General features: G+C 47.1%; 1 protein-coding gene across 2 annotated transcripts in view; it reads right to left on the reverse strand.

Moving 5' to 3' along the window:
- maml3 (mastermind-like transcriptional coactivator 3) overlaps nt 1–10112 on the reverse strand; it is a 486074-nt gene extending 475962 nt beyond the window's left edge. Inside the window, exon 1 of one of the 2 annotated variants that reach the window (XM_086008652.1) lies at nt 8988–10112. In XM_086008652.1, coding sequence (XP_085864778.1) covers nt 8988–9398 — 411 coding nt within the window. In that variant the 5' untranslated portion in view covers nt 9399–10112. The remainder of the gene's footprint in view (nt 1–8987) is intronic. The other variant, XM_086008663.1, reaches the window with a different exon arrangement.
- Nucleotides 10113–27196: the final 17084 nt, after the last annotated feature.

Here is a 27196-nt window from a genome sequence, read left to right on the forward strand (position 1 = left end):
AAATATTTAACATTACATGGAAACACTTTGGTAACAGACCAATCAGGAGCCAAGACGCCTGCCTTTGCAATCGTCATAGCTTTTAAAAGCTTCATTTACAATAAATTGAGGGGAAACCACAGATCACTTGTTACGGTAAGGCAGCAATCGTGGTTCTAGGCTACGTTAAGGAAGGCTAGGGTACCTGTACTGTGAATTTAAGAGTGGGAGAAAACCCTCGCTGCTGATCGATGGAAGCTGAGAGCGTGAAATCTTAAACCAGCCCGTCCCAAATTAACTCGATCATTTTAATTCTCATCCCGGGGGACGGAATACAACTGGTTTTGGTGTCCCTGAGCTAGGGAGTGAGGGGCAAATCTGGATTATTCTTGATGGCTGCCCAGCAACACACAATAGTAGATGAGAAAAATCAGGGATGTCAGGGTCAGGCTTGGCAATGTTGTCTCCTCCTCCCCCACCACCCCAACCAACAGATGACAGCCTGGCAACACTGTCCAAAGTTGCACATAAAGAATGGCCATTCGGGCGAGATCCTGGAGACCGTCAGCCTATCTGGAGGCCTACATCAGCCTGAGCCCCCTCCTACAGCCACAATTTTAACCCCCCACCCCCTGATGAGAATGGGGTGGGCGGGAGGGTTAAAATAAGGGCACAATACTGACGTTCCTGTTCACGCCCTGCTCCTGCTCCAAGTTTGCAGACGACACAAAGCTGGGTGGGCGTGTATGCTGTGAGGAGGATGCAGAGAAACTCCAGTACAATTTGGACAGGTTGGGTGATTATACTGCAGTTGCCTTGCATCTGCCCAATGTGGATAAATGCAAGGTTATCCACTTCAGTGGCAAAAACAGGAAGGCAGATTGTTATTTAAACGGCAATAGATTGGGAAAAGGGGAAGTGCAACGAGACCTGGGTGTCCTTGTGCACCAGTCGCTGAAGGTAAGCATGCAGGTGCAGCAGGCGGTTAAGAAGGCAAATGGTATGTTGGCCTTCATAGCGAGAGGATTCGAGGACAGGAGCAAGGATAGCTTGCTGCAGTTGTACAGGGCCTTGGTGAGACCACACCTTGAGTACTGTGTGCAGTTTTGGTTGCCTTATCTGAGGAAGGACGTTCTTGCCATGGAGGGAGTGCAGCAAAGATTCACCAAACTGATACCTGGGATGGCAGGAATGACGTATGAAGAGAGATTGGGTCGATTAGGCTTATATTCGCTAGAGTTTAGAAGAATGAGAGGGGATCTCATTGAAACTTATAAAATTCTAACAGGACTAGACAGACTAGATGCAGGAAGGATGTTCCCGATGGCGGGGGAGTCCAGAACCAGGGGTCACAGTCTAAGGATAAGGGGTAAGCCATTTAGGACTGAGATGAGGAGGAATTTCTTCACCCAGAGAGTGGTGAACCTGTGGAATTCTCTACCACAGAAGGCAGTTGAGGCCAATTCATTAAATATATTCAAGGAGTTAGATATATTTCTTAAGGCTAAAGGGATCAAGGGATATGAGGCGAAAGCAGGGACAGGGTACTGAATTTGGATGATCAGCCATGATCTCATTAAATGGCGGAACAGGCTCGAGGGGCCGAATCGCCTACTCCTGCTCCTATCTTCTATATTTCTTACCGCCATTTTAATCCTGGGTTTTGGGAGGCATTGGAAGTACTCGCCACAGATATGGTGTCTGCCCTTGTGGGTCCATATGGTGCTGGCAGAGCTGATGGGGCGTATACAGTCGTCAGGAATTCCCTTGGTGGCTCCCCAATTGGCTGCCCTACTTTTGCCAAAAGATCAGCAGTACACATGTCAACGATTCCAGAGGAAATTCCCAGTGAGGGCACCATGGGCAGCAAGGACTGGATATCCCAGTTACTATCAGAATTCCACGGTTCCCTCCTGATGTTTTAGTGTTTAAGTGAGTTACGCTGCATGATAGAGATCAGAAAATCTCAGGTTTCATCCTTTGTCTGATCCCAGCTAGGGATCAGCACAGGAGAAACTACAACCGGCCTCGCACTTCTCATGGCTACTGTGCCATGTGTAGACATCGTGTGAGGATAGTATCAGACTCAACTGGGGTTACCATCCATGATCGAATAGCCTGCAGACTCTGACTATCCAGGCTCACATATCAAAAGCGCCCATGGAATGCCCCCTGGAAAGAGGCAGTACCTTCAGAAGAGGGAGGGAGAAAATTGGAAGAGGGAACTTTTAAAATAAAATGAACACTGATCAAAACCAAAATCAGTCGAGCAACACGCCAGTCACAACAGGACTGTGTAACTGATCTGACAAAGTGTGACAAGGAGCAGTCATTGCCCTGTGCTCCTGCACGTGGGGGCTCCCTGTTCAATGTTTCCTTCTTTACACAGGTCACCTCCTGTGTTTCTAAGGGACAGTACAACGAAGTGCACTCAGTGCGGTTATTAGGTTTGTGCAGTGAACTAGTGCGAATATACTGCAGGAAATGTCACACTCAGGCCAATACAATTCAGTGCTGTGCTTTCAGATTCATCACATCAAACTGCTCCCACCACCAGTGACAGAACAGTAACCACCGGCAGATCTTTCACCAAACTAAAACTGTGCTGCTGGGAGGTTTTGGTTCGAGTCGACGTAGTATTGAAATGTCGCCATTACACTTTACCAAAAGTCCTGCTGACAACACTAGCGGTTAATAATCACCACTGGGAATTTCCTCACAGATCCTCCCAATCAGCTGCCGATATCCACGGCAGAAGAGATTTGTTAGGTAAGGATACTAAGTGATATTGAAGCAAGCTGGGTAACTGTTCAGATCAGCCATGATCTAACTGAATGCTGGATTTCCCACATTACAACATTGACTCCACTTCAAAAGTACTTCATTGGCTGTAAAGCGCTTTGAGGCGTCAGGTGGTCGTGAAAGGCGCCATATAAGTGCAAGTCTTATTTTAACAAGCTCTGGGGCCGAAAGGCCTACTCTTATTGCTATGTTCCTAGATCAATTGAAACCCCGATTACATAACTATCCAAGGTTTCCGCCAATCGAAGTTACAGCAGCTGATCAGGATAACCTCTGGAGAAAATTCCCAATGCATGCGCTTTAATCAGCTACTGGTGGCAGCAGGGGGGGGGGGGTGGGGAAGATTTTCAAGTCAGGGCCCAAAACGGGCGCGATATTGGAAGTGTGCCCGTGGGGCCCGCCCAAGGCCATAGGAGGCCCGAACCATTTTCAGATTCAGCCCTTATCTAAATTTGGCAGGTGCCAAACGGGAGACCATTGTAGCTTGTGCCGGAAAATGGGCTGGCTTCGGCACAGAGCCATCTGGCAGGTATGGCCTGTTGTGGGGGTGGGAAATGGGCAGCTGGCAGTTCAAAATCCCCCTTTGATCTCAGTGCAAGAGTGGAAAAGTAAAGAGAAGAATGACTAAAATTCAGTACCTCTATTCAGTCTCACTTCCAGCATACTCACTGGAACTTTAGAAACAGCAGCAGTTCCTTACTGGCCTGGTTAAATGTGTCGCCCAGTGTGGTACTACATGGACCGAAGGCTCCCAGGATCAATCCCCAGTCTGTGCTGAATCAGCTGGTCTCAGCTGGGGTACAGGTTGTGGGAGGGGCAAGGGAGGAGAAAATTCAGCCAGAGTTCTTACTCCCGATTGCTAACCAGTGACGTGCAAAAGGAACCGTAACCCTAGTAAGAGGCAGTGTCTTCAGAAGAGGAAGGGGGAAAAGTGGGAGCGGGAGCTTTTAAAATAAATGAACGCTGGGTTGCCTGATCAGACAGTAGACTAACAGATCAATCACAACATGTAACTGAGCCGGTGACAACGAGCTGCTGGGGCCCTGTGCTCCTGAATGTGGGAACATAGGACCATTCAGCCCCTCGAGCTTGTTCCTGCTCCTACTGGAAACGTGCATGCGTGGAGGTCGAGTATGGACAGGGATTGAGCTTGGTTGCAATGCCATGGTCCAATAGTCTGCTGACACCCACTGCCTAAGCACAAACGTGAACACTAAGATGAAGTACTGGAGAGTGGATGGCCACTCACAGAACTGTAACCAAGGAGGAGGCAGAGGCTTCATGAGGAGAGAAGCTTTTTGTTTACTGTACCAGGTGCCATTACTCTTTTAAGCAGCTCTTCCTTACAGACTTATCTTTTCACAGAAACCACAGAAACCCCACAGTGCAGATAGAGGCCATTTCGGCCCATCGAGCCTGCACCGACACATATCCCACCCGATCCCCGTCACCAACACATATCCCACCCTATCCCCGTGTATTTAATCCCCCTAACACTAATGGTCAATTTATCATAGCCAATCAACCTAACCCACACATCTTTGGACTGTGGGAGGAAACCGGAGCACCCGGAGGAAACCCACACAAACACGGGGAGAATGTGCAAACTCCACACAGACAGTCGCCCGAGGCCGGATTCGAACCCGGGTCCCTGGCGCTGTGAGGCAACAGCGCTAACTGAAAGACAACTGAGACAAATACAGTAATGGTGAGCCCAGTTGTTCACCAAGTTCTAGTCAATGACCCCGCTCTCCGCATCACAACGCTGGGATCAGGCTATTCACATGACATTAACAGATAAATGACTGAAGGCTCTCATTCCTGAAACAAGCTCGACAACCATGACTATCGTTAGACAGTATTTACGAAGGCTCGGTATGGACATCCCGATGTATTTCATCCTGGAGTAGAGGAACTGGAGCCGATTAAACTGCACAGCTATGCTTCCTACTTCAATTAGCTGGAGGCTTCCTATTCCGGTATAAAATACACTGGAATGTGAATTGAAAACATGGAATTCTGCACTTGCTTTGCTTTTATTTCAGACACAGATGATGGTGAAGTCAGGCGCACAATTCACTGCCGTGATGATTGCTGACTCCAAGGACACCCTTCCAGCTGTTGAAAACAGCAGCTCTTCTCAGAAGCTGGACGGAATACTGAAAAATGGACACAATATTTTGTTTAAAACCATTTCTTTCCCCCCACGTGCTCTCTTGAATGTGCCAACTCACACTGGGGTAAACAGGCCCTAAGGGGCCTCCAGAACTTTGCTCAAGTGTCAACTTTTCATGTATGGGCCTAGACAGTGAGCATCAGTGGGCGATTAAGGCGGGGGGGGGTGGAGGTTTACATTGAGCTAAAAGGGGCAAGCAGATTCACTCACTTTCTATTTTAACCTGTTAACTTTGAAAGATTCCACCCAATTTTGCTGGAGTTTATACAAGTGGATTGAGTGAAGTTCTCCTGGTAACATCACTCAACACCTTCTCAGGCTTTATAGAAATACAGACTTCAGAGAAAAAGCAGCGAGAACAAGCAGTAGGGGAGGGGAACAATCTGCACATGGGGGTGAACAGAGCTACACTTAGGATATGGGGAGCTTAACACAAGATGGGAAAGGTTATTAGGTGCAAATCCACCACCAGTTCATAATGTCAACCAAAATTGTACCAGCATGAAGCCTACCGCTGGAGTGGACTGGAGTTACAGCTGCACTAAAACATATTCAATTTATTTAAGATCTGATTTCAGAACAATATGAAAGTAGACTTACTCACCCATTTTTAAAACACCATTTATATTGAAAGATAAAGATAAATTCACTCCCTTCCTATTTTAACCTATTCACATTGAAAGATTCCCTTTTGCTGCTCAGTTTGACAACCATCCTTTACACTTATCTCCATCCACAATCTAGTTCACACATCAAAACGGATCAAATTACCAGGCAGAGTCATTTTTCTTCCCCATTCTCTGAGAAAATGAGTGGGATTTTAATCAAACTGTCTGACCAAAGATCTACACCTAAAACATTGACCTGCCTTTTCTTTTTATAGATGACGATGGACCGGCTGTGTATTTCGAGCTTCAGCGGTTTTGATTTCAGATTTCCAACATTTATTTGTGTTTTTTTCTTTGTATATCTTGCTCTGTAATTAATACGGAATCCCCACTCCAGTTGCATCACTGCTGGAAAAACTCTTCTCTCAAGTCGCTTATGATTGCACTAACTTCAAACTGCCTAGCCTTTGGCTCTCCATTTACCACGATTTGCGAAACCACTCCCTCAACTCCAACTCTGATGCCCATGTCCCGAGCAAACCTTCACCGTCTCACATCCCAGTCATTACCTCCAGTATGGCTCACATTTTTAACCCCTCAAGGGGTTCAAACTTGTGATTGTCTCGGCCATACAACTGGCTTGGTCATCCCTCACCAGATCTAACTTGACCAATGAAGCTCTACCATGCCTCTGCTAAAATGGCCCACTACTCTATGGTCATCCTGGCGGGCAAAGATAACCCTAGGCTCCTTTTCTCTACTATCGACTGTCTCCTTAAACCCCTCTACCTTACCCCCTCCACTCACCTCTAGCAAAAATTGCAAGGAGCTCATGGATTACTTTGACACTATAATGGAGACCATCCGTTCAGCTTCCTTTGCTGCTTCATCTCCTTCCCTTTGCTCACTAAGCCAAACCTTCCGCCAATCCCAACCATACTCTGGCCCTGAACACCTGTCTTTTTCTAGTTTCTCCCCCACGGTGTCTCCAATCTCATCTCATCCACGAGTCCCACTTCCTGTTTCCTCGACTCCTTCCCACTAAACTCCCGATCACCCAACTTCCCTTCCTGGCTTCCATTTTAATTGTACATCATAAACTGATCCCTCTCCTCAGACACTGTCCTCCTTCCTTTCAAAACTACCACAATTACCCCCTCCTAAAAACCCCCCACCCCTGATCCCTCTAAATTTGCTAACCACCATCCCATCTCCAATCTTTCTTTCCTATCCAAGGTTCCTGAATGTGCCATCGCTGTTAGGTCTGTGGCCACCACTCCTGCAAATCCATGTTTGAATCACTCCAATCAGGTTTCCACACCTCCCATGGCACCAAAATGGCCCTAACTAAAGTCATGAACTATATTCTCTGTGACTGTGATGCATTATCCCTCCTCATCCTGCTTGATCTCTCTGCTGTCTTCAACACACTCCTCCTCTCCATCACAAAGGCTGCCTACTTCCACCTCCATAACATCACCCTTCTCTGCCCTTACTCAACCCATCTGTTGTTGAAACCCTCACTCATGCCTTTATCAATCTGCCTCCGAGTCAGGCTGTGAGTTCAAGTCCCACTCCAGGACATAAATCTAGGCTGACAAGTCAGTGTAATACTGAGGGACTGCTGCATCGTCAGAGGTGCCATTCTTTGGATAAGATGTTAATCTAAAGGTCTTGACTGCATGTTCAAATTATGTAAAAGATCCCGTAGCAGTATTTGATGAAAAGCAGAGGAGACCTTCTGGTGTCCTGGCCAACATTTATCCTTCAACCAACACCACCAAAGCAGATTACCTGGACAATTATGTCATTGCTGTTTGTAGGACCTCGCTGTGTGCAAATTGACTGCCACATCTGCCTGCAAAACACTGACTACACTTCAAAAGCAATTTATTGGTTGTAAATCACTTTGCTAAAGATATGAAAGGCACTATATAAATGCAAGTCTTTCATTGTCACCTCCAGACTCAACTATTCCAATGCTCTCTGGTCGGCCTCCCAGCTCATCCAAACTCTGCTGTCCGTATTCTATCCCACACCAAGTCTCACTTCACCCATCACCCCTGTCTTTGCTGGCCTACATCGGCTGCCAGTGCCCTAACACCTCAAAATTTAACATTCTCATTCTCGTCTTTAAATCCCATTATGGCCTTTCACCTCCCAATCTCTGTGATGTCCTCCAGCCCTACAACCACCTCCGAACTCTTCATTCCTCTCAATCCAAATTCTTGTGTGTCCCCCCTTCCTTTGCCCTACCACAAATGGCTGTGCTTTTCAGCTGCCTAGATCCCACTTTCTAGAAATCCCTCCATAAACCCCTCCACTTCTCCAACTCCTCCTTTAAGACCCTCCTTAAAACCCAACTCTTTGACCAAGCTTTTGACCATCCCTCCAAATCTTTCTCTCCTTGACTCCGTGTCTGTCTTCCTTACACCTCATCATATATATATATATATATAAAATGGCTGTTGAAACAGACTAACCCAAGCTGAATAAATAAGTAAATATTAACAATGTTCTCTAAGCAGGGAATCAGTTAACGCTGAACTCTAGCTGTGCTGAGGAGACTTGAGCTGTCCATCTGAGCGCTCTCTCTCTCTCTCTCTCTGGGATGGGGATCTTTCAGCTGTTTCCTTCCCCGCTCCTTCCATCAGCCAAGTCCCACCCATCTCTTTAAATACAAGCCGCAGAGCAACTCCCCCTTTGCTGGGGCAGGAAACGAGAGTAGTTTGGAGCGATCAAAACATCTCGATCGACTGCAGCACTGGAGAAACAGCAAGGAGCCGCGTTAGCTGCCTGGTTTGGGGGGGGGGGGGGAGTTTTGCACTTTGTGGTATCACAAGTAGCTGCATTCGGGCTTCCGACCTTCCTGTCTGAAAGATGCGTGCTTTCTCGCCAAAAGGAACAAGCCCAACTGACGGCAATGCTGCAGGAGACGCGATATTAAATAAAAACACAGAAAGCGAAACACGAGCTCGTTGCTTCGTTACGATGAAAACAAGAGTGCACTCAGCTGAGCTAGAGTTGCACAATCCCTAAAAACAAAACAAAAATAAGTGAAACAAAACGCAACGTCAAATGGCCCGAAATCAAATGTCACATTACAGGATTATTCTGACTGCAGCCCATTGTAAATGTTGCAAAAGAGTTTGGTGACTTTCAGCTTTGGTAATTGTGCAGGACATCAAATCAACTTTGTCGGACAACTCCTGCGTTTTGATCAACCCTCCAGCTTTAAATAAAAAGACAAGTTTCTCATCATAAACTTACAGGTAGGAAGAGGTAACCCCCCCCCCCTCCCCGCCAAACCACCACCCCCCCCCCCCCCCCCAGCCCATCAATGGCCAATGGCAGCGGCCGCCTCGGTGGACCTTTAAACGCGGACAAAACAAGGCAGACTTTGGGAAAGTTTTCCCCCTTACCGCGATCAGAGTGTTGGTCCTCTGATCCGCAGCCGCCGGCGCGGCGGGCAGAGCCGAGGGGGGCTCGGGCTCGCAGGTCCTGCTCCTGAACGCGGCGTCCGGCTTGTGCTGCTGCGGCTGGTGCTGCTGCTGGGGCTGGTGCTTGGCCGTCTTCTTCGCCTTGAGCTCCAGGCACCGCTGGTGGAGCGTCAAGGTCTCCTGGCGCTCCAGTTCAATCTGTTGAGCCTGGGCTTGCTGGCGCCTCACCTCGCAGTTGTTGTGGTGCCGCCTGAAGCCCTCGATCCGCTGCCGGAGCCTCTGCACCACCGTGCTGTGCTTCGGAATGCCGCTGCTGCCGTTGTTGGCGGCGGGGTGACCGGCGATCGCGGGGCTGTTGCCGTTTGCAGCCGTGGGGGCCACGAAATCCCCCATCCTCTTTTCCCCCCCGTCAACCTTTGCCAAGACAATTATGCAGGACAACTTTTCTTGTCGCTGTATCTGTAGGTGTGTGTGTGTGTGTGTGTGTGTAAAATCTATCCAATAGCCAGCAAAATATAAAAAACACTATCTCTCTCACACACACACACACACACACACACACGTAAATCCACACAGGAACACACAAACGGCGATCTTTTTGCTGCTTTGCCTTCAGAAATAAATAAAACAACAAAAAATAAACAAACAAAAAAAAAGAATTTAAAAAAGGTTGTGCTAACTAACTCATTGCACCCCAGCGTCTCTCCGAGTTCAGCACAGTATCAATCGCTGCATTAAGCGATCGTTGAATTTCTTGTGTATATCCCACTGTTTTTTCATCAACTCCACGAAAAAGATCCGGATATTAGCGATCATCATACAACAACGAATCGTGCAAGCTTTCCTCTTTTTTTAAAACCAAAAAAAGTTTTTTTTTAGCTGTTTACATTTGCTCAGTGTTTGAAGAAGCGGATTTGCATTTGCTGGCGTCCCACGGCAATCATGGTTTTAAAAATGCTGGCTGGTTACAGGGGTGCAGAGAACATCTCAATGGGATCGCGAAACTGTGGAAGAAACGGCGAGCAGCTGCTTGCTTGCTGCCACTGCCACCGCCGCCACCACCATCACCTCCACCATGCCAGCGGACTGATCTGGGACAATCACACAGTAAACATCAGCCAGAGGCCGTGAGCAGACCCAGCGGCAGCAAGCAACACACGCCACAGAGCTGGGCTCAGCCTCGGATCAGGACTAAAGCAACACTCAAAGAAGATTTGGCTGACTGGCGGGCAGGATTTAAAACAAAACTCCGGGACAGAGTCAAAGACATAGAATCACGACTAATGCACCCAACCAAGTGGCAAACGGAACCCCTCCCTCCCTCACCAACACAACACAGTACAGACATCAGAATCACGACTAATGCACATAATGCAGGGTCAGAGAGAAACCCAGGGGCAGAGCCAAGGATTTAGAGTCAGGACTGATGTACCCAGCCAGGGCAGACATGAAATCCAGGGACAGAATCAAGATGCAGCTTCGGGACCAGTGTGACGCTAGAGGGGTAGATGGAAACTCTGGGGCAGAGTTCAGGTATCGAATCAAGACTAAAGCAACAATTACAGGGTCAGAGAGAAACTCAGGGGCAGAGTTAAGATGTTACAGAATCAGGACTAAAGCGCCCACTGAGGGGCAGCCAGATCCCTCCCCACTCCCGGATAGCATAGAAGTAGAATCTGGAGTAACAAAAAGAATTAAAGAGGCAGAGGAAAAGCTCGGGGCAGAGTAGCCATGAGGAATCAGGACTCATACAACAAAAGAGGGACAGAAAGAAACTCTGGAACAGAGTACAGATGCAGAATCACGACTAATGCAATAATACAGGGTCAGAGAGAAAGCCAGGGACAGAGTTCAGATACAGATTCACAACTAATGCATCCACACTGAGAGGCAGAGAGAAACCCCATAATGGAAATAGGATCAAGGGTAACAAAACAATAGAGAGGTAGAGGCTAAGCCCAGGACAGAGCAAAGAAGCAGAATCAGGACTAATACAACAAAAGAGAGAGACAGACAGAAACCCTGTTATAGTGTAAAGAAACAGAATCAGAAGTAATGCAACGATACAGGGTCAAAGAGAAACCCAGGGACAGAGTAAAGATACAGAATCAGGACTAATGCACCCACTGAGTGGCAGAGATAAACCCCAGGACAGCAGAGAAATATAATCAGGAGTAACAAAGCAATAGAGAAACCGAGGCAAACCCTGGGACAGAGTGCTGATGAGGATTAGGATTACTGAAATAATAAGGGCAGAGAGAGAAACCCTAGGGCACATCACAGATATATAAATGGGACCAATCCAGTAACAGTGAGGCACAGAGAAATCTGAAGGGGGTGGGTGCATGAATATAGAATCAGGATCTAGAGAGGGGCAGATAGAAATCCCAAGACAGATCAGGGACATAGAATCAGAACTATTGCAACACTATAGGGCAGAATGAAAACCTGGAACAGATTCAAGTCACCGAATGGAAGGGCAAGGCTAAACCCTGGGGCAGAGTATAGACAGGATCAGCACTGCCACAATAGAGGGACAGAGTGGGACCGCAGAGTAAAGGATTAGGAGTAACGAAGCCACTACGAGGAGACCCAAACCCCAGAATATAATACAAATGCAGAATCAGGACTATTGCAACAATTGGGGAGGGGTTGGCAAAGAGAAAATCTGTGTTACGACACAGATACACAATCAGGACTACCCATAAACTTGAGCTGATCCAAAACTCTGGTGCCTGTATCCTAACTCACACCAAGTCCCGTTCACACATTACCCTCCGTGTTTGCTGACCTACATTGGCTCCCGGTTAAGCAACACCTCGATTTAAAAATTCTCATCCTTGTTTTCAAATCCCTCCATGGCCTCGCCCCTCCCTATCTCTGTCGCCTCCTCCAGCCCGACAACCCTCCGAGAACTCTGCACTCCTCCAATTCTAGCCTCTTGCGCATCCCCAACTTTCATCGCACCACCACTGGCAGCTGTGCCTTCGGCTGCCTGGGCCTTAAGCTCTGGAATTCCTTCCCTAAACCTCTCTGCCTCTCTCCCTCCCCCTTTAAGACGCTCCTTAAAACGGCTGTCCTACTATCTCCTTATGTGACTCGTGTCAAATTTTGTTTGCTAATGCTCCTGTGAAGTGCCTTGGGCCGTTTTACTGTGTTAAAGGTGCTATATAAATACAAGTTGTTGCTTTTATTGTAATGTAAGAATAGCTGGCAGAGTGAAAATCTGGGACAGAGTTAAGTCCATATCAGGACTATCACAAGAATAGAGGTAAGCGGTGAAACCCAGAACACACCATGGATGCAGGAGTGGTATAACAAAAGAAGGGCAAGAGTGCTGACACAGGATTAGGACTAAGACAACAATAGGGAGAGCAGAGAGGAAGCCAAGTACAGAGCAACAATAGAGGGCTGCAAAAAAATGGACAGAATGCAACAACAATACAGGGTCAGGGCATAACTGCGGGATTGGGACTGCTGTAATAATTAGGGAGAACAGAGCAAAAACATGGGATTGTGTATGCTAATGGTCCAGGACAACAGGTAGAAGTTCTGCATGTAACTGGAGGGCTCCAGAGCTGCAATATGGACAACAAACCCTCAATACGCCAAAGAGCAAGACTACGAGATATGGTTTACTGGAAAAGCAGGACAAGCAGAGCACAACCTGAGGATTAGGTCTAAACATAGAACAGAGCAGCTCAACAGAAGCAGAGGATAAAACAGGGCAATCAGTTTGGCTGGGTTAGGATTAAAGCACTTGAGAAGGGAACTCTACAGGATTGGTACTAAAACATGAGACAGAGTCAGGGATACAAGATTAGGAGAAAAACACAGAAATTAGTAAAACACAATGGCTAGAACTAAATGTAGAAAAGGGAGTGGTTCTGAAAAAAATGAGCTGAACTCAAGGTGGACAAGTCACTGTGCCCTGCATCGGCGCTGCAAAGGCATTTAATTTTCGGATTCAGGAGGCCCACATGGGGCCAACCCCAACAGATGAACCATGGCGGGAGTCGCGGAGTGGCCAGAAGAGGCCAAGGTAAGTTCAGAAATGTAACTTTTCTGTGGAATCCTTGTGAGCCAAGCAGAGCAGGAATACTCCCCCGGGCCCTGGCAGGGGACTCCCCAGCCCCAGCATTGCTTCTCTCTTCGGAGAGAGAGGTAGAGAGGCGGAGAGGTTTAGGGAAGGAATAGATAGGGAGGGGCGAGGCCATGGAGGGATTTGAAAACAAGGATGAGGATTTTAAAATTGAGGCGTTGTCGGGCCGGGAGCTAGTGTAGGTCAGCAAGTTTTTTTTCGTTCATGGGATGTGGGCATCGCTGGCAAGGCCAGCATTTATTGCCCATCCCTAGGGGTGATGGATGTAACAGGGCTTGGTGTGAGTTAAGATACGGGCAGCAGAGTTTTGGATGCGCACAGGTTTATGTAGAGTGCAAGATGGGAGGCGGGCCAGGAGTACATTGGAATAGTCAAGTCTCGAGGTAACAAAGGCATGGATGAGGGTTTCGGCAACAGATGAGCTGAGGCAAGGTCAGAGTCGGGCGATGTTACGTGGGTGGAAGTAGGCAGTCTTGGTGATGGAGTTGGAAGTTCATGTGGTTGGAAGCTCATCTCAGGATCATAAGAGCATAAGAAATAGGAGCAGGAGTAGGCCATTTGGCCTCTCGAGCCTGCTCCGCCATTCAATGAGATCGTGGCTGATCTTCTACCTCATCTCCACTTTCCTGCACTAGCCCCATATCTCTTGATTCCCTTAATATTCAAAACTCTATTGATCTCTGTCTTGAATATACTCAATGACGGAGCCTCCACAGCCCACTAGGGTAGAGAATTCCAAAGATTCACCACCCTCTGAGTGAAGAAATTTCTCCTCATCTCAGTCCTAAATGGCCGACCCCTTATTCTGAGACTGTGAGCCCTGGTTCTATGCTCTCCAGCCAGGGGAAACATCCTCCCTGCATCTACCCTGTCAAGCCCTGTAAGAATTTTGTATGTTTCAATGAGATCACCTCTCATTCTTCTAAGCACAACGCCAAAGTTGCAAACAGTCTGCCTGGCTCAGCTTCAGACAGTTGCCAGGGAGAGATGGAAACAGTGGTCAGGGAGCAGAGTTTGTGGTGGGGACCGAAGACAATGGCTATGGTCTTCTCAATATTTAATTGGAGAACATTTCTGCTCATCCAGTACTGGATGTCGGACAAGCAGTCAGACAAATCAGTGACAGTGGAGGGGTCAAGACAGGTGGTGGTGAAATAGAGCTCAGTGTCATCAGCGTACATGTGGAACCTGATGTGTTTTCGGATGATGTCGCTGAGGGGCAGCATGTAGATGAGAAATAGAAAGGGGCCCAAGGATAGATTCTTGGGGGACTCTAGAGGTAATGGTGTGGGAGTGGGAAGAGAATCCATTGCAGGTGATTCTCTGGCTACAATTTGATAGGACCACTGCTTTTCTTGATATATATTTATGACTTAGGCTTGGGTGTACAGGGCGCAATTTCAAAATTTGCAGATGGCACAAAACTTGGAAGTATAGGTGAACAGTGAGGAGGATAGTGATAGACTTCAAGAGGACATAGACAGGCTAGTGGAATGGGCGGACATGTGGCAGATGAAATTTAATGCAGAAAAGTGCGAAGTAATACATTTTTGTAGGAAGAACGAGGAGAGGCAATATAAACCAAAGGGTACAATCCTAAAGGGGGTGCACGAACAGAGAGACCTGGGGGGTATATATGCACAAATCGTTGAAGGTGGTAGGGCAGGTTGAGAAAGCGGTTAATAAAAGCATACAGGATCCTGGGCTTCATAAATAGAGGCATAGAGTACAAAAGCTGAAGTGCTCTTGCAGAGAGCTGGCACAGGCTTGACTGGCTGAATGGCCTCCTTCTGTGCTGTAACCATTCTAATGATTCTATGATAAGAATGGAACCAGGCAAGGGCAGTTCCACCCAGCTGGTCGACGGAGGAATGGCGTTGGAGGAGGATGGTGTGGTCAACTGTGTCAAAGGCTGCAGATAGGTTGAGAAGGATGAGGAGGGATAGTTTACCATGGTCACAGTCACATAGAATGTCATCTGTGACTTTGATAAGGACCGTTTCAGTACTGTGGCGGGGGCGGAAACCTGATTGGAGGGATTCAAACATGGAATTGCGGGAAAGATGGACGCGGATTTTGGAGGCAACAACATGTTCAAGGACTTTGAAGAGGAAAGGGAGGTTGGAGATGGGGCGGTGGTTTGCAAGGACGGATGGGTCAAGGGTGTGTTTCTTGAGAGGGGTGATGACCAATGTTCCCTCTAAGCTGTGCGGCCATGCAGTAATGGGAAAGGTCCCGCGCAGGCCGTTCACTGGCTTCTCCATTGTAAATACCGTACATGTGTGGAAATTTAAAGGGATCGTGTGCTTAAAGAAACAGGCCGCGCAGAACAAAGTGCAGCTTACAGGGAACATTGGCGATGATGGCAGATTTGAAGGGGAGGGGACAGTACCCGAGGAGAGGGAAGCGTTAACAACATCAGCTAACATGGGGGCCAGGAAGGAAAGTTGGGTGGTCAACAGTTTGGTGGGAATAGGGTCAAGGGAGCAGGAGGTGGGTCTCATGGACAAGATGAGCTCGGAGAGAGCATGGCTGGAGATGGAAAAGAATCTAGAGAAAGATGTGAGGATGTAATGTATGTAATACGAAGCGATACAGATCAGAAGGTCAGCTGTTGGATTCCTCACCTGTGCTGAATTATCTGATCCCAGTCAGGGCAGGAGGAAAAGAAAAAAAAGTGAAGTTTCCCCTCTTGATCACTATCACATACCCTTTGCTAAAAAGCGGACAGCAGGCGAGGTCAGGATCGGGTATGACTCTGAAAAATTAGCTGCTGACATGAACTATTTAAAATCACAGATGAAAAAATGACCAAGTAGCCATGGTCCAGAGCAAATCTGCAAGGTTTAGGCTAAAGCCACACTAGTGGGAGCACATCAATAGGACTATCTCACAGGCACAAGATAGAACAGACCTACAGGACGTTTTTAAACCGGCTCATATCGAAAATATAGAACAAAATTACAACTGCAGGATCAGGGCAAAACACAGTAGCTCTGGACTGAGACACAGGCACAGCCTAGATGTACAAACCTAGGAATAAATATACACTAAGGCAACTTTACAAGATCAGGAATGAGATAAAATATGGGACAGATCAGTTGAAAAGGAATGTATTGCACACACAGGATACAGTGGATCTGCAGGATTGACAAAATATAGCATAGGATCAGATAAATATAGATCAGGACTAATCTAGGGCAGAGCATGACATGGTGGATCACAAAGGCATTACAGGATTAGGACAAAAGAAGGTGAGCAAACCAAATCAAAAGAACTGGACTCAGAAATTGTGATAGAGAAGCTCTAAAGGCTCAGGACTAAAACATGGGACAGAGTAATTTCTCAAGGATCAGGATTAAGCAATGTTACTACACGAACGGAGCAAAAGCATGCGGCAGAGCCAGATGCAAAGGATCAAAAGTGGGATAGATAAAAACCACTAACATTATAATGCTGGATAGAGTACATCCATAGGATCAGAATTTAACTGTGGGATAGACTAGAACAGTCAGGCAAGTGGGAAGCACTATCATGTAAGCACGAAAACATGTGACAAAAGCAAATGTAAAGGTCCAAATCCAATAAAAGGGAATAGAGCAGAGATGGGCTGAGATGATTGGTCTCCAACAGCCACAACCATCTTCCTTTGTGCCAGGTATGACTCCAGCCATTGGAAGGTTTTCCCCTGATTCCCACTGACTTCAGTTTTACTAGGGCTCCTTGATGCCACACTCAGTCGAATGCTGCCTTGATGTCAAGGGCAGTCACTCTCACCTCACCTCTGGAATTCAGCACTTGCATCCATGTTTGGACCAAGGTTGTATGAGGTCTGGAACCAAGTGGTCCTGGCAGAACCCAAACTGAGCATTGGTGAGCAGGTTATTGATAAGTAAGTGCTGCTTGATAGCGCTGTTGGCGACGCCTTCCATCACTTTGCTGATGATGGGCAGTAGGCTGATAGAGTGGTAATTGGCTGGATTGGATTTGTCCTACTTTTTGTGGACAGATGAAGACTTAGTTACAATATGTGAAACAATGACGTTTATGAACATAACTATAGTGAAGGATGTTCTCTGGCCATTCTTACTTGAGTTTGTCACCATCACACCAAGGTCTTAACAACAATCTGCAAATGTTTAGCACATCTTGGGAAACTGGCAGTGAAAGGATTTTCCTAACTTACGATGAAAATGCCAATCTCCCTTAACCTCAGGCATTGTTGACACGACTTCTCATTGAGTCTTGTTGCCATATGAGGGAGGAAGCCAAGGTGCTGCTGCACTGAGGCTAATGGAAGTCCTGAGCCTGAATATCCACCCAGCAACAGTGAGGGGGTGAGAAGAAGAGTTTCCTTCATTAGTTGGCTATTTATTAGAGAATTCAGAGGTGTCAACCCCAATGAGAATGGGAAGAAAAAATGTTGCTGCTCTTGTCCTGAATTCTGTATACAATTGACAATGAAAAATGGACGTGTCAGCTGAGTGATGAAATGTGTGAACAGATCTACACCCCACAAGAGAAGGGGTTTCTCTTTAATTTGCTTGGTATCATGCTACATCAGGCACACAGTAAGGACACAAAGGGGAAGCTTCACCAAATACTACTGAGTGTGCAGCATAATGAGAGCTGGGAGAGAGAGGGTGGAGCTGTTGCCATTGGTGTCTGTGCCATGACCCACTTTGATGACACCCTCAGTAGCCTGGAGGAGTTTGCTAATTCCAACAGGTTTAAGAGAACTAAAAGTTTCTTCACCTTTCTTAGGGCTAGGCCTTATCTGGATTTACGGATAAAGCTGAGAGGACATTGATTCTGAGCTATGGGAATGTGACACTATGCACCTGAGGAACTTGTTCTGTCCAGAATAGAGATCCATATTTTGCCAGTTGTGGTTAACCAATTAATTACAAGTGGACAGGGGATAAAGGCTGAATCCAAGGATCGCACACTAAACCGAGCCTAATAATGACTGTGACTCTGATAGCCACATCCCTACATTCCAATTGCCAGAGTGTTTCCTTCAACTTCAGCAGGAAAAGTGAGTTACTGACCTTATTGAGGCTGATTCACCAGAACTGCTGCAGAGCCCTGCTCAACAATCAGCCATGAACACCTGTATGTATCTCATACAACTGCACAAGCAAGTTAAACTGACACCTCACAATTAAATCAAACCTGCTTGACCAGCGTTTTGAGCTTGGCGCTTTGAGAACCAGCCGATGACAAGGATATAAATGTTAACACCAAAAAGACCAAGGCACTTCATGCTGAAACAACAATTTGCCCTGCAAGGCCTTCTGAAGCAAATATTACATCAGGACTTAGCCCTTGAAGGTCTTCATGCCATATTCAAGCAGGTGGAAGAGTGGATAATGTCAACAAAGGATCACAAATGAGAGAGACATGGACACTACTTTAGAGCGGCTGAAATTTACTTGGAGGAGCTTAATGTTAGAAATGTAGTGCCACTAAATTATTTGGGCTCACTGATTATGCGGCTGATGTCATGCTGCACAGACACATTTCTTCCCTTCCGGCAGATGGCCTTGGACAGTTTGTTCATAATCCTGTCCGTTCTGTTATCTTATAAGGGTATACTAATCTGGATCTGCAAAAGGAGCAGCTAGAGATTCTGAAAACAGTCGGAGAACACTTAGTTAGCTCTCCTCCGTCAAACACGCTATCAGATTATAGAGCTTGCCCCATGACCAGCTGGGCAACTTGCTCTTCATGGTCTTCAAAGGACTGGTCGACCAACATCCAGTGCAGCCATTGTCCTCATGAAAACCATTATTAAAAGGCATGGCTGTGGGCTTCAGATATACTTGAAGCTTACTGAGGATTTGATTGCCGTCAATCCCTTACAAGGAGCTGAAACTTTCAGTTCTACGTACTATGCCATTCTGGTTTCACACAACACATGAACAGGTGTGTTCTGTCTCCTCACATACCCTGTTTCTTTGGACAAGTATGTCAGTGGCATTTGGAGATCACTGGCAGAGGAGACAGAATTGGCCATCAGTACAGTGAAAGAAATGCTAAACAAAATGAACAAACGGTTACCATGTATAGAAAGAAGAAGCTGCCCTGTCTGTAGAATGTGACACAATATTCAATTCTTGAATCCCTGACTGCTGTGTGTGCTGTGCATGAGATCATAACCAAGTCCCAGGCTGCAGACGCTGTAATCAAATTATACCCTCAATTATTCAGCAGCCTGCTCGTCCATCTCAGCTCCTGTGTCAATGTTCATCTGCCTAAGGATTTTGTTCCCAATTGTGAATCAAAGCAGAGAGAATTGTCAGCTGAGCCTCAAACATCTAGAAGCAGAGATGTCTGTGTAAACTGTGTAGAGACACTTAGGCCTAGAAATTCATTATAGCCACTTTTGGGGTGGTAAAGTCGGGCGGCCGCTAAAGTTTGCGCCCATCAGGGGAACCCTCAGCCGCGGCAAGCCATGCCAATGTAGGGGACACGTCTTCCCTGGAGGGAAGCCTGGGGGAAGTGTCGGAGGGGAGTGTAGCTCCTGGGACCAGCGGCCTGCAGCAACGCGGGAGGGGGGTGGAAGCTCAGCGGCCTTCTCCCCAGAGGGGGGAAGGGTCGGAGGGGAGTCCAATTGCTGGGCCCAGCGGCGTCCAGCAACGCAGGAAGGGTCGGGCAGCTCGGTGGCCTTCTCCCCAGTGGGAGAGTCCGGCCTCCAGTCCGGAGACGGTCACCGCCGAGGAGCTGCGCCTCCTCAAGGACATGTCCGCGGACTCGGAGCGCCGGCACACGGAGCTCATGGGGGTAGTGGCACGGATGCCTGAGGCCATCGAGTCCCTGTCTCGGAGTGTGACCGAATTCGGGGCCTCACTGGCCACGAGTTTGGCGGAATTCGGGGCAGATCAGGCAGCGAGTCGGGCGGAATTCGTGGCAGCTCAGGCAGCGACTGGCCAGGTGATCAGTGGTGCCGTGTAGTCACTGGCTGCTCTGATGCGGTCACAGAACAGGGCAACACGGGCACTCACTGCTGCCACACTCGCTGCGTCAGCCAGGCATCGCCAGGGCACCCGCCGCGCTGCAGCAGCACAGCGGTCTGTCCCTCGGCAGATTGCTGCGCATGCTGCAGTGCTGGCCAGGGCGAGTGCCAGTGTCTCAGGCGACCAGCGAGCGCCTGCCATCCGCCAGCTTCCCCCATTCCTCCAGCCGCCACTGCCACTCCCCCAGTGGAGCTGCCACGAGCTGCTGCAGCGACTGATGCTGCCCAGCCACAGCTGCAGCATTCACCAGCCGGCCCCTCGAGGGCCAGACCTCGTCTAGGCCGACCCCCAAGGGCATCTGCCGTCACGACATGTGCCCCTCAGGAGCCTTCCCCCAGCCTTGCAGCAGCCACTGGCCTCACTTTGAGGAGGAGCAGCAGGGCGTGCAGGGGCCGCCAAAGTTTGCAGAAGGCATCGCCCTCGCGGGCCACAAAGTAGAGGGTGTGGCCAAATGTTTTGTTTTTTGGAATGGGTGTTTTGTGAAGGCCGAGGATGAAGGCCATTTTTGTTTACATCTTTTGTTAATGCTCCCCAGGTTGTGGGAGTGAGTCATGTGTGTGAGTGTTTTTTGGGGGTTTCGTCTGTTTTTGGTTTTCATGTGGGAAGGGCCCTGAGTTTGTACAATAAACCATTTTCTTTATTCAGATTGTCCATGTTTGATCTTTGAAGTGTTTGTTGCCTTAACCGGCTGAGGGCTTGCGGAGCGGCTGCAATCATGTTCTATCATTAGCACAAGCCATTCCCTGACAGGGGGCCTAGAAGTGACGTTCAATAAGCCACCGACGGGCGGCCCTTGGACCTTCTGCCTCCCTCCTGGGCTGGTACTCCTCCTCCTCCTCCTCCTCCTCATGCTCCTCCTGCACCTCCTCCTGAGGTGGTGGTCCAACGTGAGGTGGCAGTGCCTGAGTCCTGCGGATAGCCAGGTTGTGCAGCATGCAGCAAACGACAACGAATTGGGAGGCTCGCTCCTGCGAATACTGGAGGGCTCCACCGGAGCGATCCAGACAGCGGAACCGTTGCTTCAGGACGCCGATTGTTTGTTCGATGATGTTCCTGGTCGCTTGATGGCTCTCGTTGTATGCCTCTTCAGCAGGGGTCCTGGGCGCGCGGAGCGGGGTCATGAGCCAGGTACACAAAGGATAGCCTTTGTCCCCGATAAGCCATCCTCTTCGGTGAGGCTGTGCCTGGAACATGTCAGCCACAGTTGTCTGTCGCAGGATAAAGGCATCGTGGCTGCTGCCTGGAAAGCGGGCATTGACAGCTAGGATGCGCTGCCTGTGGTCACACACCAGCTGTACGTTGAGGGAATGGTAGCCCTTCCGGTTGCGGTAATCCTCGGCATGCTCCAGAGGTGCCCGCAAAGCCACATGTGTGCAGTCAATGGCGCCCTGCACCATGGGGAAGCCCGCTATTCTTGCAAATCCCACTGCACGCTGCTGCTGCTTGTCCAGGGTCATGGGGAAGGAGATGAATTGACGTCTCCTTCTGAAAAGGGCATTGGTCACCTGGCGGATGCAGCAATGCACGGCGAACTGGGAGATGTTAGCGATGTCCCCAGCAGCGGATTGGAAGGAGCCGGTGGCATAGAAGTTGAGAGCCACCGTCACCTTCACTGCCACCGACAGAGACGTCCTGCGCCTCAGCTGTGGACGCAGATCTCTGTGAAGCAGCTGGCAGATCTCTGCAACCACCTCCCTTCTGAATCGCAGCCTCCTAACACACTGCGCGGCAGACATGTTGAGATAGGAGAACTGCTGGCGGTATTCCCTGAGTGGGTAAGGCCTCCGTTGCCGACGCCTGTTGCCCCCTCTGCGTCTAGCCAGGGCTGCCACTCTCTCACGGCGTCTGTAAGCCCTTCGGACATAATGCTGAAACTCAGCGTTGGCACCCAATGCAGCCCCCATAATATGCTGGCAAACACTGAGATCTCAATGAAGGCAAAGAGAATTGCAAAGCTCTGGCCTGAAACCAAAAATACCTGTCCTAGTGTTGGGCCAAAGCAGTAAGCTCTCTTCCTTGGTCTCTCTCCAAAAATCCGTTGCACAAGAGTGAGTGCTGCAAAATGGCTACCCTTTATAGTGCAGGGTAAGTGCCCTTTAATTTGCGCTCCCCGCGGCCCGCCTCGGCTGTGTACCGTTCCACTTCACAGTCGTTCGGGCCGCCAGGCGCACAATGGGGCGGCGCGAGTGAAGTTCCGGTTCCGGGCGCACAAAGGGCGTTGCACGATGAAATGACGTCATGATCTGCGCGCGCAGATGAGCGCGCGCAATGACTTTGCGCCGGCGCTAAATGTCTACTGAAGTTGGGGCGAGGCGCAGATCGCGCTGCGCCCAGGCGCTAAGCGCCTAGCGCTCGAGATCTACTCCTCCTAAGGCGCTAACGGCTGGCGCAGCCAACTGAATTTCTAGGCCTTATAGCCATGCTGAGTCAGGCAAAAAACGAGGAAGGGGTATATAATGTAGGCTGGGAGCAGATGATGGACGTACACAAGTACCACAAGGGGGTTATTCTGCTGTCTAGAGCAATGGTCAGATATGCTGGCCCGAGTGTGACTGGGATTGTAGAACAGCTCGCACCTCTCAACCTTACTATACAAGAGTGTCAGAAAGTTACAATGGCCACCATCTTTGGAGAGATTTTAAAATCTCTACTTGTTTCATACCTGCATCTCACAGACACCATAGTGAGCAGATTGTTTTCATGTCTGCTTTATCCCTCTCCAGTTACTGTGTAAGAGGCTCGTGGAACGTTACAATTGGAATTCCTCATAGGATAGAGAAATATTCTCACTAAGTGCTGTGTGCAATGAACGGTCTGATGGGAAACAAGGAGAATGAACATGAGGTGCAGTCATTCCTCTTTATGCACTTAAATCAGTTGGAAGCAAAACCATCAGACCCTTTCTAATCAGTATCGTCACCAAGATTCAACTATTCTTTGAGGCTGAAGCATTTAGCATGTTGGAAATGGAGTTAAGTATGGAAATGGAGATTCCAAATCCTACTTCTTCCAACAGATTCTTCTGAAGCTGGTTCACTTGTTGTTGCACCTGGATGAAAAGAGCAAGGCGATCACTAGGTATTGTAACTTAACATTGCGTTTGGACGCCTCACTTATTGGCTCAAGCGAGACATCTTCAGTGAGTCAGAAGTATTTAGGAGAGCCCACCCTGAACTACAGAAAGTTCCTGAGAGACAGTTCAAGACAATTAATTTAAGACTTCCCTGAAAGTAACTAAGGAAGAAGGGAAAGTAAATTTGGAGAGAAAATATAAGGGAAAATATTGGAACATTAAAATAGATCATAAGTTCAGTAACACAATTAAATCAGACCCAGTCAAACATTTGAAGCAGAAGGAAATAGGAAAAAAGTGTGAGTGACGGTGTAGAGTGGATTGATTGATTGATTTGTGTAGGCCCATCATATTTGACCATTATAGTCGACTGATCAAGTTTACCATATGCTATTCCTCTTAAAACAGTACATAACTGCTGGCAAGATGAGTGTGTTGTTGACTGTAAAACCAGTTGTACACAGTCAAAGGCACTTTAAATACGTTCCTGTGTAAAGTTAGTGTTCTGAATGTTTAAAGTGCTGGTGAGCAGAGTGCATGTTATCAAATGTATATCAACCCAGCTGGTGTTACAGTCCACAATATGCTCTGCTCAACAGCAATTTAAACATTTAGAACTCTAATTTTAAAACAGGAGTGTTTCTAAAGTGCTGGTGAGCAGAACAAGTGTTAAATGGTTTCTCTACAATTCGCAGCACGGTTCACTGGATAGCAGAGCAGCTTTTTTTTTCAAATTTCCTCCATAAGTGGGGAAAGGAAGAGCATCGAGCAGGAAAAGGTACAGCATGTGCTCAGGGCAGGCTGGCAAGGAAAGGCAGAGCACCAGGAGCTACACAGTACTTCCATCAGAAGATGCCAGTCTTTGCTTTGTAAACACAAACAGATAAACAGTATTAATCACATTGATTTCTTCAGTGCAGGAAAGGATTTCACAGCTTGTTCCTAGCTCGCTCCGTGAATGGCTATGAAATTCTTTCTTGTACTGAAACAATCAACTGTGATTAAGGGTACAGTACCATGAATGTGATCAATACAACAGAACCACAATGATCATTATAAGTGAATACTAAGGTAGTGCAAGAAGATAGGCGCACCACCTATGACAAGTTAATATTTACCTGCATTCAATTTGAATGAAACATTTTAGTGAGCTTTTTATTATTGAAGTTATTTATCTATATATTATAATAATAGTGATTATTGATAGTTAATTAGTGGATCTTTAGAATTTGTGGCTAATCTTGCTATGATTTCCATATTTCTACTGCTGGTTCTGGCCAGGTACCAGAGGACTATTGGGTAGTGGTGGTATTCACAGAGCCATACCCCAGCAGGAATCACCATCTTCTGGAGAAGGTGGAAAAAGTGAGGGGGATGAGGGGGGTGCAGGTGATGTGCGGGAACACAATCATGGTTTTACAAGACTGAGATTTTTTTAAAAAGAGAGAAATAAGGAATTCTACAGAATCAGAACTAAAATATGGGATGTAAGCTTTCTTACAGGAAGTGGAATAAAATGCTGGACAGTGCAGAAAAAAATCTTTACAAGATCAGGACTAAAAGAAAATACAGAATTGATGTACAATATTGGGTCAAACCCCCACAGCAGAGAACTCTTACATAGATCATAAATATAAGATAGTCACTAATAAATCCAATAGGGAATTCAGGAGAAACTTCTTCGCCCAAAGAGTGGTAAGAATGTTGAACGTGCTAGCACAAGGAGTAGTTGAGGCAAATAGCATAGAAGCATTTAAGGGGAAGCTAGATAAGCACACGAGGGAGAAAGGAATAGAAGGATATGTTGATAGAGTTAGATGAAGTAGAGTGGGAGGAGGCGCATGTGGAGCATAAATGCCAGCATAGACTAGCTGCTCTTAATTCTTATGAATGGCCTGTTTCTGTGCTGTACACTCGAAGTAACTTGATGGATTGGGACGAAAATACACAGTAGAGCTTTACGGGATCTGGACTAAAAAAAAAAGCACAGGACACTGCAGATCTGTATGACTAATAGTAAAAATGGGATAGTGCAGTTTTAGAAGAGTGGGCATAAAGCACAGAACAGCTTATGGGGAAAGAAGGAAAGAAATATTTATTTTTATGATATGGATTAAGAATAAAACATGAGATGCTACAGGATTGCAATGAAAATGGCATACACCAATATTACAGTACTGTATCTAGATCATTTAGGATCAGAGCGAGATCTACAGGATAAGAACTGGTACATTGGACAGAGCAGATCAATAGGGCTGGGCATGAAGTGCAGACTATAGCAGCTTTACTGTCACTAAAAGATTGGACAGAGCTAACAAAATAGAAATTAAAACACAAGACAAAATAAGGGTGATTTTCCCAGGGTTGATAGGATTGAAAACCCAAAATGTCAGGTCTCCGTCCTACTTGCACTTGATGTGCATTTCCTGGGTATACAAGGCGTGGACAAGAGACCCCTGCCAAGAAACATTTAAAGTCAATACAAATTATGTGGGGTGGTGGCATTCTCGGGAGATTCTGCACTGAAGACTGCCAATGCAAACTGGGCATTAGAAGTTGTGGGTTGACGGATTAATCAGTAGGCCAAAAGGCCTGGAGTTTGTACTGCTACAGGCCTTTAAAGCCTGAAGCAGCGCATAATCTTCCTCTGCGATTTGGAGTGAACGTCAATTCCCCAGGTGGTCGTGCTGCCTAGCACTCGTCCAGAGTGTTTAGAATAGCTGAACCCAGAAATATCTACATCCAGGAAAGTCTGAGCTTGAGAAAAGCACACAACCCAACTTAGGCTGGGGAGGAAAGTCTGGGCCAACAGCCCATGTGACAAACAAGACAGGACAGATTCAGCTCTACAGCATCACGACCAAAAATTGGACCAAACAAATTAATTGGATTAGGACTAAAACACAAAATATAATCTGCACAGAATTGAATCTAAGCTATTAGAGCAAGTTGATGATTTAAATGGCGAGAGATTGAAAAACCATCATGAGATGAAGTAGCTATAAGATTGGGACTAACACATGGGACATGGAAAGGATAACAGTGAAGGTCCAACAGAAATATAGAGAAAAAGGTGACAGAATCTGATATAAAATATCTAGCCCAAAAATGAATAAATGTGACTAAAGGTTCTGGACTTTTAAAACATCAGGCATACCAAATCTACAGAAGTTTAACTAAAAAAGCTTATCTGAGAAATCTATAGTAACTGGACCATAACATGGGATACAGCAGCTCTACAAGTCTGGAATTTAAACATGGCATAGAGCCCTGTGCTCACAACTCCAATTTGTCTTTTAATAAAATAATGTTTGTAGCATTATAGTAGCTAAAACTTTGATGTGTGTGTGTGTGTTTGTGCTGAGCCAGGGGTGGTGGTGGGTTTGGTTGGGGAAAGAGTTGTTGCTGCACTGAGCAAGATTTAAGTGAATTCTTCTGTGCTGAGGAATTTCTGCGTTACCTGAGAGCTCTGCAGACTAACTCTGTTGGATCAAGACTAAAACATGGGATGGAGCATCTCCAATTGGACTGGATTGACAGTGTGTCAACTTAACCCAACTGGTAGGGTTCTTTCTCTGACTCAGAAAGTTGTAGGTTGAAAGCCCACACTGGGACTTAAATAAATAATCTAAACTGATAGCCCAGTGCAATACTAAAGACTGCATGGCGGGAAGTGAGTTCCTCAGATGAGACATTAAATGGAGATGCATCTGGCGTATGTTAAAGATCCCATAGCACTTTTTGAAGAAGAGCAGTAGTTCAGTCTCCTAGTATTCTGGCTAACATTCCACCTTTACACAATATTATAAAATACGGGACAGAGCGAGCTATACTAGATTGGGGCCAAAATATGTTATAAAGCACCTCTAAAAGATCAGGACCATAACATCAGATGGAGTAGTTCTATACAAATTGGATTACAGTGTGGGATAGGATCATGTCTACATATCCGTTTACTTCTTCTTCTTCTTCTTTCGCATGGTAGTAGCAAATCAAA

Source organism: Somniosus microcephalus, chromosome 2 (genome assembly GCF_052327205.1).
Source record: "Somniosus microcephalus isolate GS21.2 chromosome 2, FLI_Smic_1.0, whole genome shotgun sequence".
In the NCBI taxonomy this organism is placed as follows: domain Eukaryota; kingdom Metazoa; phylum Chordata; class Chondrichthyes; order Squaliformes; family Somniosidae; genus Somniosus; species Somniosus microcephalus.